Source organism: Carcharodon carcharias, chromosome 22, assembly GCF_017639515.1.
Source record: "Carcharodon carcharias isolate sCarCar2 chromosome 22, sCarCar2.pri, whole genome shotgun sequence".
Taxonomy (NCBI): domain Eukaryota; kingdom Metazoa; phylum Chordata; class Chondrichthyes; order Lamniformes; family Lamnidae; genus Carcharodon; species Carcharodon carcharias.
Window position 1 is genome coordinate 53,956,613 of NC_054488.1, and position 12,359 is coordinate 53,968,971.

The window sequence follows — 12,359 nt, forward strand, 5'->3', positions numbered from 1 at the left end:
ATGAAGATTTCACAGAATGCTAATGAAAGTAACACACCACTTAGTAGCCATTATAGAATGAAGTTTAATTGATATCTAGCCAAAAGAATATTTATTTCTGATTAACAGGTATGTGCCCTTTCTCACAGCCCACCCTCCTGTCTTCCATTGTGTATCTAGCAAAGACAGCAGATTCCATTTGGAATCCTAAATCTTTGGCTAGAAAACTAAAGGCAGATTTCCTATTTTTTAGAGTTATACACATGATAAAAGCCACATCTGTTGATGTATAAATGTAGGAGAGTGACACATGCTGATATCTTTGGGCAGAGCAGAGGTTTTGCTCTGCATCTGACATGCAAGAAGTTGGCACAAGGGTGGTCGGACTCCCAAGCACACTTTGTTCCTCGAGTGTCCTGTCTTATTTTGATGAAAGACAGCATTAACTGAAATGTGTTTTAAATTGCAGCTAAAATCAGAATGCAAGAGAAAGTATTTTTAAAATTTCAGTAATTATTTGAAGTTTGGAAAAAGATGTTACAAATTAAGAACTAATGAGAAAAAACTTCAAACTAATTAGTGATTTGTGAAACCTGCAGTTCCAGTTGGTATCTGGAGGATGAGAGCTAGTATGAAAAACATGGATGTTAGGAACCAAGCTTGGCAGACGATGCTGACCGGCTTCCTACACATTTTACCTCAGCGCCTAGTGAGGGTGGAAAACATAATGAAACCTCCTTGACAACAAGAAAACACTGCAGAGCATTTTAATACAATATGAACATGAGATATGGCAATGCAACTGATGGGCCATATTGTGAAAATTATCATCTTTAATGAGGATAACTATAATTGTTCAGTGATTTTTTTTTTTGCTCAGCTACTGCAAACCATGGTAGTTTTGTGGACGTCCTGCTTGCATCGTTTGGGTGATGGTTACTGATCTGAAGGTGTTTGCAGTTAGTTAGCTTCAGGAGAAATGCCAAGAACAGAATATGGCCTTCTACACCACATTTTTTGACCTAACCAAGGCCTTTGACACAGTCAGTCATGAGGGCCTTTGGAAGGTAATGGAGAAATTTATCACCATAGTTCAGCAGTTCCATGATGCAGGCTCGTGTGTGCCCTGGCTGATGGCAAATCTTCTGATCCATTCCCAATCACTAACGGAGTTAAACTGGGCTGTGTGCTATCAGCAGCCCTCATCAGCATGTTCTTCTCCGCCATGCTGTCTGATGCCTTCCATGATGGTATTCCTGGCATCGAAATCCGGTACCTCATGGATGGGAAACTGCTCAATCTCAGGTGACTTTGGTCAAAGATCAAGGTTTCCAAGGACATACTGCGCACTTTCCTGTCAACTGATGACTAGCCACTAGCTGCCAGTTCAGAGCTGGTCATGAAACATAGTATGGGCTTGTTCTCTAATGCATACGGCAGCTTTGGCCTAATGATCAGCACAAAGAAAACTGAAGTAATGTACCACCCCTGCTCCAGTAAAGCCCTATCTCAAGCCCAAGATTTCAGTCCATGACCAGAACCTGACAGCAGCAGTATGTTCACTTATCGCAGCAGTACGCTTTTTTGATCTATCTATGTCAATGACATGCAAGAATTGCCAAAGCAAATGTAGCCTTCGACAGACTTCAGCCTGAGGATGAGGAGGAGTAAGTCTGCCTACCAAACTGAAATTCTGTAGAGCAAGAGTTCTGCCCGATCTGCTCTACGCATGTCAAACTTGGACCGTGTACCAGCATCATGCCATGAAAGTCAACCAGTTTACTTGAGCTGCCTTTGGAAGCTCCTGAAAATCAGGTGACAGGACAAAATGCCAGGCACTGAAGTGCTCACCTGAGCTGACATATCAAGCATCCACACCACATTGGGACAGTCCCAACTGATTTGGCCTGGTCATGTAGCCGGAATGCTTGACACTCACTTACCACAGTGAATCTTCTATGGAAAGGTTGAGCTGGGGGTGGAGGGCATGTGCTGTTATGGCAGTCAAAGGAAGCGCTGCAAGAACTTGTGAAGACTTCGCTGAGGAGTTTTGATATCAACCCTGAGACCTGGGAGAAGCTCACCTAGAATCACTGCACCTGGTGCAACCAAATAAAAAAAATGGTGCAGCCTTTTTCGAAAGCAAGCACATCTCAAAGAGAGAAATCGCAAAGAGAGGAAATCCCGAGCCAGCAACTCGTCTAAAACTCAATCGTATGCGATATCCTGTCGTATTTTCAGCAGAACTTTATGGACACTGATCAGACTTAGCAGATACTTACACACCCACAGGAACCCTACCAAACACTCCAAATGATGAACCATGTTCACCTTTGCCTTGATGGACTAATAACATAACACTAATCTGAAAAACATTGGAATGTTTATAAAAGCGCAGGGACATCATTATTATGTGTATACTTTTTTTGTTAGTCTTTCATGGGATGTAAATGTTGCTGGCAAGGCCAGCATTTATTGCTCATCACTAACTGCCCTTGAGAACATGGTGGTAAGCTGCCACCTTGAACCACCACAGTCCATGTGATATAGTTACACCACAGTGCTATTAGGGAGTTCTGGGATTTTGACCCAGGGACAGCAAAGGAACAACAATATAGTTCCAAGTCAGGATGGTGTGTGGCTTGGAGGGGGACCTGCATACATCTGCTGGCCTTGTCCTGCTGTCCTTGTCCCTCTGTGGTAGAGGTCGTGGGTTTGGAAGGTGCTGTCAAAGGAGCCTTGGTGAGGTCCTGCAGTGCATCTTGTAGATGGTACACACTGATGCTACTGTGTGTTGGTGGTGAAGGGAGTGAATGTTTAAGATGGTGGATGGGGTGCCAATCAAGTGAACTGCTTTGTCTTGGATGTTGTCCAGCTTCTTGAGTGTTGTTGGAGCTGCACTGATCCAGGCAAGAGGAAAGTATTCCATCACACTCCTGACTTATGCCTTGTAGATGGTGGACAGATTCTGGGGACTCAGGAGGTGAGTTACTCTTCGCAGAATTCCCAGCCTCTGACCTGCTGTTGTAGCCACAGCATTTCTATGGCCGCTCCAATTCACTTTCTGGTCAGTGGTACCCCCAAAGATGTTGATGGGTTTCCAACCATGGTAATGCTATTGAACATCAAGAGGAGATGGTTAGATTCTTTCTGTGGGAGATGATCATTGCCTGGCACTTGCCACTTGTGAGCCCATGCCTGAACATTGACAAGGTCTTGCTGCAAGCAGGCATGGACGACCTCAGCTTCTGAGGAGCCTCCAATGACACTGAACACTGCAATCATTAGGGAACTTCCCCACTTGTGATCTTATGGGTGAAAGGTTATTGATGCTGCTGAAGATAGTTGGTCCTAGCACAGCACCCTGTGCAACTGCTGCAGTGATGTCCTTGGGCTGTAATGATTGAACTCAAACAATCACAACTATCTTCCTTAGTGCAAGGTGTGACTCCAACCAGTGGAGCGTTTTCCCCCAATTCCAATTTTGCTCGGGCTCACTCTTTGATGCCACACTCGATTAAATGCTGCCTTGATGTCAAATGCAATCTGTAATTCAGTCCTTTTGTCCATGTAATGAGAGGCAGAATTTTACGTTCCCGCTGTCGGCAATGGGGTTTATAATGGCCCGCCGCATTTTACTGCACTGTCCCCAACGAAACGGGGCCCTAAAATTCTGCCTGAGGTCTGGAGCTGAGTGGCTCTGTTTATGTGCAACTTAGTAGTAGCTCACCCCAGCCATCCCAAACACTCAAGTATTGATAATTTGTGTTCAAATAATTGATCCCCATAATATTAGCCACTTTGCCAGTAATCCATTTATTGGCATGCATCAAGATTTGAATTTAACATTTAGCTGGATTTGCAAATTGTCATTGCCTTTCAAAATTAACATTATTCTAATTCCATACTTGGATCTAACAAACTAGTTTGATTATAAATAGCTATAAATGTGTCAACAACATAATTGTTCTAAGTAAAACATCTGAAAAATTAATCAGACATTTTTAAAAGCTGATTTTAATTAATGAGTGTGGAAAGAGGCAGATGATTGCCACTCAGTTTTTTAACTCTTAAAAATACTTATTTTGACGTTGCTTACTGCCTATTGAATTGGACAGCTATCTGAAGGTTTATTGGTCCTTGGGTACAGGAAATGATTTTTGCCTATTGATGTGAATTTTTAGAAAACATTTAATAACTTCCCCGCCAAATATTTTTCAGCTAAAATGGAAGAGTACGTCTGAAAATAGTAATAGATTGTTAGCCAAATTAGAGGAGCAGCAACAATAGTTGTAATTAAAGTCATTGGGCCTCCCAAGAATTTGTTGTATATCTAGATTGCAGCTAGTTACAGATCTGCAGACAATAGCCCCACATCAGTATCATTTGAGGATACGTTAGATGTTGCAGAGTGCTCTCCTGTTCAGCACAAAGGAAAAGTAGACTTGTTATAAGCTAAGGAATCCAACAACAAACTAGCTTGTCAAGAGCAAGGAGGTTATGCTGAACTTGTATAGGACACTGGTTAGACCTCAGCTGGAGTATTGTGTACAGTTCTGTGCACCACACTTTAGGAAGGATGTGAATACATTGGAGGGAGTGCAGAAGAGGTTTACAAAAATCATTCCAGGAATGAGAAACTTCAGTTATGAAGATAGATTGGAGAGGTTGGGGCTGTTCTCCTTGGAGAGGAGTAGGCAAATGGGAGATTTGATAGAGGTGTTCAAAATCACAAGGAAACTGGACAGAGTAAATAGGGAGAAATTGTTCCTGCTCGTAAAAGGATCAAGAACGAGAGGACACAGATTTAAAGTGATTTGCAAAAGAAGCAAATATGATGTAAGAAAAAACTTTTTCACACTGTGGTTTGGGTTTGGAATGCACTGCCTGGAAGTGTGGTGGAGGCATTAGATGATTATTTAAATAGAAACAATATGCAGGGTTACTGGGAAAAGGCAGGAGAATGGCACTGAATTATAATGCTCGTTCAGAGAGCCGGTGCAGACATGATGGGCCAAATGGCCTCCTGCACCATCACAATTCTGTGATACTGTAGTTGACACTTAAATTTATTCATTTACTGGTTACACCACCTCCTCGCACAGTAAATACGACCTTGGTTTGGTTTAAGTAGATTCTTAATTTGGTGAGTTAATAAGATACAGGCTTAGTATTGAGTTTGAAAGAGATTAATTATAAATGGGTTCTGTGTACAGACTAGCTATGTTTGTTTTTTTTATCTCACTCTGCTTTACATTGGAGAAGGTTCCAAGGAAGATATAGATTAGGAAGGTCTACCTCAGCACAGCAGTTGAGAAAAAAAACTACAATTTCCTCCTCCTCAGGCTGCAGCTGTGAAATTGTGGAAGTTTTTACTTCTTGAAGCCCATTCCATGGATTAATTACTCCTTTGAAAGGATGAGCTTTTTGATATCAGCTCTACATTTACCAGTTTGTTACGACCAGTTGAGATGGGGTCGAATGTCTCCCCTCTTTTCTCACTTCCTGTTTTAGTCTAACAGGGTTTTTATTATTTTAAAAAGATGTACTTGCCAGTTCTGTAAGTGTTTAACTGTTTACGCACCGTGATCATAAAAGAACCAACTAGACAGGTTTACTTGGGTTTAACAAAGAAAGAGGTTAGTTTTATTGTACTTACACTGATCTGGGTAAAATAATAAAATATGCATCAACTTCCAGAAGCATGCACGCACAGACTCTGAGGGCCCCACACATGCGCACGCGCACACACATTACAAAGTGAGAAAGGATAGGTTGATCAAACCAGAGCACGTTCATAAAAGGAATATACGGTCAGTGGCTCAACGACCCTGCTGGTCAGAAGCTCCTTTAGTAGTTCTGATGTTTCAATTTAAAGTTGCAGCTGATTAATTTGGTTGTTCCTCTGGAGACAGTGGTATTGAGCAGAATTTCTGTTTTCTGAAGTTCTCTATTGTAATAGGTATTCCTCTCGTTGTCTCAATCAACAAACGGCTAGAAGCTTGCCAGGAAGAGTGGAGAGAGAGCAAGGCTTAAAGGCTTCAGCTGCCCCTCCTCAGTTCATCAGCATCTCAGCATGCGCACTCTGCAAAATATGTTGTCTTTAAGGCACAAAAGGGGGTTTGCTGGTCATGTGACTTACTCTCTCCACAGTTGGAGGGGGGTGGGATCCAGGCTGTTGTTCATGTAATCCAAAAGTAGCTTGATTAGCTCATGTCTGCAAATTTACCTTAGCCATTGTCTCATGACCCAAGTGATTAGATTTAATGTCCCTTCTCTAATAATTGAATATCAGATGCTTGTCTTAATGCTTTGATAATGGCACAGGAGAAAACGTCTTTCACATTCTTCAGGGGTTTACTGTCTCTGGTGGGGTCTTCACAGACCTGATGTCTCCATCCCAATGAAGTAGAATGTAGACAACATAGTAATGCAAATTGGGACAGCCATTTTTTGGCTGTAATTTCTAGTCATCCTGTTCAGCCTGTTTTAAAAAGTCAGCTCTTAAAAGTTCAAATCCAAGTTTCAAGCTGATAAATTAAAAATCAATATTTGACGTAAACACCTCCTCATTGAACCCTTTTGTTCAATCGTTTGTGCAATTTGATGCATTGTTCTGAACTAACCTTTTCCATGTCTTTTATAACTATATACGCTTCTATGCCCTTCTTCAGTCATCTCTTTTCAAGTTTGAAAAGCAATGTTTTTTTCCTCATGATATTGGGGATTGATTGTGTAGCTTTCTTTTAGTGCTAATGAATATGAATGGTTTCCTTTCATCTCTGAGTAGAAATGGGCCCAGCATGCAGGGTATGATCTGATCAGGTTGCTGCACCATTTTTTGCTGTGTACAATTTTACCTTGCTGCTGATAATTGATTAAAATCTGCTTATCTAACATTTTGAACTTTGACTCCCTCGGGCACTTTACAAAATACTAACTGCCCAGATTTTATTTTTCTTTCCTGTTTTCAAGGATATTAATTTTGCTGAATATAACACCAAAATGAAGTGACATTTTTTGAAAGTAGTACAGAAATGGAGTTAATATGAATAATTGAATTTTGAGCTTTCAATGAAATGTTGAAAATTCTGGAAAAGATACTGTGCACGATGCTGAGCTTTTGAACTTACATAATGTCAAAATAATTTAAGCAAGAAGATGTTGCTATACAGAATCAAAACACTCCAGGAAATGGCCATCGTGATTTAACCATGCTTACTAACTAATCTTCAGAACAAAAACACCAAAATAATTTATTGTTTTCAAAATACTGATAAAGCACAATTAGATTTATGTAGAAAAATTGTGATTTTTTAACTTTTGGAGTAACATAGCATCAGTGTCCAAGATTTGGGGGCCCTTGGTCGTCTTAGGTTACATTTAGTCATTCCCCTTTGCTGGAATAAATGTACCAATCATTTTCACGTGATATATTAATACTTGGTATATGAATTCATCATAGTATAAATTTTTTACTATTTTGATGAATGTTTCCCTGCAGGCTACAGTTAATGCCCGGCCACAGCGTATCCTAGATTCCACGAATCTCACGCAGTCTGCCCCAGCCAGCCCTACCAGTAAGGGAACACACATTCATCAAGTTGGGTAAGTCGCTGAGGTGTACTGCCTTCCATGATACTGTATGTTCTTGTGGCAAGTTATTCTCAACAGGAGGCTTTGTATTTCGCTTTTTCTTCAAAGTTACGGTAAATTGGATCCAGCTCACTGGTGTAAGTGTAACCAGGCCACAGTGTATAGGAGCATCAAGGTGTGTTAGAGAACTAACCCCTGTTTCTAGCCTTTAAATCTGGTATTCTGTACTCCAGTTTCAGTGCAGAGGTATATATTAACAGTCGTTGCAAATGGTTTGCACTTCCAGTACACAATTTATTTCCTGTGGCACAAATTTGGAGTCTTGCTTTGTATGTGAATATTCACAGTTCAGTCTATGCTGTCTGCCATCTTGGCTTCTGGCTCAACCCTGCTCCACCTTCCAATGCAGGGTTTGGAATCTACTGTTTTCCAAGCTCTCAAGATGCCCATCCACCACTTAGTGCCACAGTCAGACCGAAGCCTGATGCCTGTCACGTGGCCCCTCACATCTGCCTGTCCTCATGGTCACTGGTACTCCATGATACCCGCAGATTCTTTTCAAAGCTAAAGGCTGGTTATACTGTGAAGTTCACACTGCAGGCATTCCTGTCAGGTGAGGTTCACTGAGGTCCCAATCCTTCCTGCCTTAGCACACTACATCATTTGCCAATTCCTACCTGGAGGGAAAGAAAGTTGAGAGAGAAGCATATACGTTGCTAAATAGAGAATGGTCAAGACAAGTGAGAGAAGCTGCAACACAAATCAATAGATATTGATAAGTTAGAAACTGTATGCTTCAAATTGCTGTGAACAGCCCCTCAGGAGATACACTGGTATTAAGTGAAATTTATGGAGCACCATCTAGGAGTGATTGGTTCAGTCTGCTTAACAACCTGAATCCTCAAGATCTGAGTTTTGGGTTATGTGGCAAATGAGAAAAGGCCCCTTCAGTCTGTTCCATTCCGAGTTCTAGTTCTGGCGAGACCCAGTAGGTAACAGTGATACATCTTTAAAGACATTCTATCAGTGTCTGCAGAATCAGTTAAACAGATCATTATACATTTCTAAAGAGTACCAGTTCCTTTTAACCAAACTTCTACAGCGAATCTACACATATAGGAAATTATTTGGATAAATCTTGTGGCACCACAAGCCCACAATATGTGAACAGTATGACTGATTGTAAAATAAAATAAATGACTGCTTATTGTTTTAATTTGATTGCAATCCAAGGGTGTGTTTCATTTAAGAGCAATTCTAGCAGTGCCTCCTCTCTGGTTTTCATACATGTGTGCTCTGCCTGAAGGCAGATCCTGGTGCTTCATCCTGAGCCTTTTTTTTTTGGCTGTTTATTTCATCACTGGTGGTTTGCCATTACCTTTCACTCTTGGGCAGAGGGGAAGGGATGTCCCAAGTCTACCTCAGCCAGAATGGGAATTGAACCCTGTTGGCATTGTTCTGATTCACACACTAGTTGTCTATCTAGCTGATCTAACCATCCCTGTTCCCATCTGGCCTAAGGATGCCATTTAGTAATCTGTACTTTCTTAAATGGCTCCTTTATTAACTCCTTTAAGTTTAGCGAAAAAAATGCTATTATCACAAATTGATTATCATATTGTGCTGTTGATTAAAACTGGCGTAATCAACGTTCCCTGTCATTTTTTTTCTGAGCGTGTGGACGATTTCTTTCTGTGCTGCCTCTTGAATTTTTTTGTGTGGCCACGCACATTCGGGAATTGAAAAGGAGCTGGCTTCTGTGTGGCCTGTGTGGAAACTTCTGGGTTGCTATGCAGCTTAGAGAGAACATTGATTGTAATACAAAAGTTTGTTAAAGTGCTACTATATTGCTTGCATGAAACTATAACAAAATGAATAGCTGAACATTTTAATCTATATATTGAACATCATTTATGGTGGAACCATAGAGGTTTCCAGCATAGAAAACAACAGTTTGACCCTTCATGCCTATGCCAGCTATTTGCGAAAGAAATTGAAAATTATGTCAAGTGTTTATTCTGCATGCAAGTTCAAACCATCTGTACTGGGCCCCTGTGATAACACGGTCCGCATCACGCGACCACTTTATAGGTGAGTCCCTGTTCTAACAAGGTCCTTTCAAAAGCGCCAAGCCTCCCTGTAGCCTGAATAATAAGGCAAACAAATGAAGACAATTAATTCAAATAAATTAACTTTTATTTCTTCTGATAACAGAAATGTGTTTATGAATGTACAATTGGTCATTATTGAACGCTTGGACATATGGTAAAGAAATCAGTAATTTTTAACATTTACTCCTTGCCTCTGGCTTTGTTAGACGTAGGATGTTCAGAAGTTTTGTTATACTTGCAGCTGTTGATTTTTCATTGGCTTCCAACCATTTTAACGACTTTTCTGGGCAGTGGAGGACTATGGGATAGTCTTGGCTACATTGCATCGTTATCATCTTCAGCTTGCCGGACATCTTGAGGGTTTGGATCTATTACTTTGTGCAATATTTAATTGTCTGGTAGCTTCTTGGTTGTCGATATTCAGCTCAAGTATGGAACTGACGTTGTTTAGATAGTGGGCGTTGGATCCATTGTAGTCCACAATTCTTTCCTCACATTCAAGTATATTTCTCCTTCATCCTTTGAAACCCTCCATGTCGCCGCTATTGGCTTCCCTCTTGAATGCAGCACCCAGGCCTGTCTCCAGGAGTTTTTTGATAAAGTTGATCAACACTTCCTGCCAGGAATAGCATACAAAGGTTCCCTCATTCGTGTTGAATTTCTTCAGACATGTCACTTCATCCTTCCTGTCTATCATTCTCTTGATCTGCTCTCACATGTGGTTGCATTTGAAGATCAATATGATGTCTTGGTCAAGAGGTTGAATTTTTGATGTGTTTTTTTTTTGGTTTATAGATGCTTTTGATGTTCCCATCTTATGTTACCAGGTTCTCTCAGGGTGGGTTTGCAAGGCATTTGCCAAGCATCAAGATGGCCGCCTTTTATCGCTTGTTCTGTCTGAAATGTTTTCTGACCTTTGGTACAAGTTCATGGTCAAATCAGTCGTTGAACATTAATGAGGTTATCCAGGGTTTGGATTTACTGGAGTATTGGCATGGTAATGATTTTAGGTTTAGATGATGAAAGCATGATTTTTCCATTGATGAGTGGGGTCAATTTGTGATGGTTTCTTGCAGTAAAAGAGGAGGAGTCATCCTTGCCTTTATTTAATTCCAAATATTTTGTTGGTGTTATTTCTTATAGTTACTGGTCTTCTCTGGTAACATTTTGTAGTACAGGGCTGTCTCTTCGGCATTGTATCCTCTGTCATGTAAAATCTTTTTTTAATTCAACGGGCGTTTGTATTGTGTGGCCTTGCCCATGGACCCTTGTTCTCCTCTTCAAATAACTCGCAAAATGCCACACTGGCTCTTGAACTTTGCTAACAATCCTTTGCGTGCTCTGAACTTTGCTGGAGCATTGGTATTTCCACTTGCCACAAAGGCAAAACTTCTTAGCCTGAACTTGAATAACCGGACTAGATTCGGCTGTGCCCTCAGCTCTCTGTTGGATGAGCCATGTATATACAGTCTCGTCAAGAGGTGTGTTTTCAGTATTTCAGGCTTCCTTTCTTGTTTGGCCACCTTCATCCATCTCCATCAATGCCCTTCTCAACTTCTTTATATCTTGAAACCACCCACAAAGCAATGATTCAGCAACCCCCATTCTTTGCGAAACAGTTGCTTGTATAACACCTTTCTCGATCTAAGTGATGATTTTCACCTCCTTGCCCATGGTGTAAGATTTTCTCTTTCGTGATTCACAGTATGTGATTTTGAATTGATTGTTGTATGCATATCAGTGTAAGTTTGACTAGTATTAATACAGAGAAAACCTTACTTAGTCACAAGGCTGCCATCTCATTGGCTGATTCTAAATCACTTTTGGAGCATTTATACTTCAACAATGTTCTGAAATGCATTGTAAAATAATTTGCATGAAAATTTTGGGGTCCATGATGGACCCATGTTACGTTGAGTTCCATGTTATAGCGGGGACCCAGTATTTATATTGCACAAACAGAAATGGACTGGACACTGCACCCATCTATTCCTGTCTGTCAAGCAACTTTCTATTCATGCTGCCATTTTTGCTATTCACCTTTCTCCAGCAATCTCTTGCAAGACAGCATCTGAAAATTGGTACACACTAGTTCAACTCCATTTCCTTTATCTAATCAGTCACTTTTCAGAAAGCTCTCTTAAATATGTTAACCATCACACCTTGCTATCTCATGGAAATTTTGCATTACTGGTTTAGAAACGTAGAAAATAGGAGCAGTAGTAGGCCATTCGGTCCTTCGAGCCTGCTCCGCCATTCATTATGATCATGGCTGATCATCCAACTCAATAGCCTGCTCCCGCTTTCTCCCCATATCCTTTGATCCCTTTCACCGCAATAGCTATATCTGACTCCTTCTTGAAAACATACAATGTTTTGGCCTCAACTATTTCTGTGGTAATGAATTCCACAGGCTCACCACTCTCTGGGTGAAGAAATTTCTCCTCATCTCAGTCCTAAATGGTCTACCCCATATCCTCAGGCTGTAACCCCTGGTTCTGGACTCCCCCACCATCGGGAACATGCTTCCTGCATCTATCCTGTCTAGTCCTGTTAGAATTTTATAGGTTTTTATGAGATTCCCCCTCATTCTTCTGAACTCCAGTGAATATATCCTAACTGACTCAACCCCTCCTCATATGTCAGTCCTGCTATCCCAGGAATCAGTCTGGT

The 12,359-nt window shown here is 40.9% G+C and overlaps 1 protein-coding gene across 5 annotated transcripts in view; it reads left to right on the forward strand.

Annotated features, from left to right (window-relative positions):
* Nucleotides 1–12,359, forward strand: part of rptor (regulatory associated protein of MTOR, complex 1) — a 337,285-nt gene that overhangs the window by 242,857 nt on the left and 82,069 nt on the right. For all 5 annotated transcript variants that reach the window (XM_041216771.1, XM_041216772.1, XM_041216769.1 and 2 more), the window contains one exon: nt 7,484–7,587. In XM_041216771.1, coding sequence (XP_041072705.1) covers nt 7,484–7,587 — 104 coding nt within the window. The remainder of the gene's footprint in view (nt 1–7,483; nt 7,588–12,359) is intronic.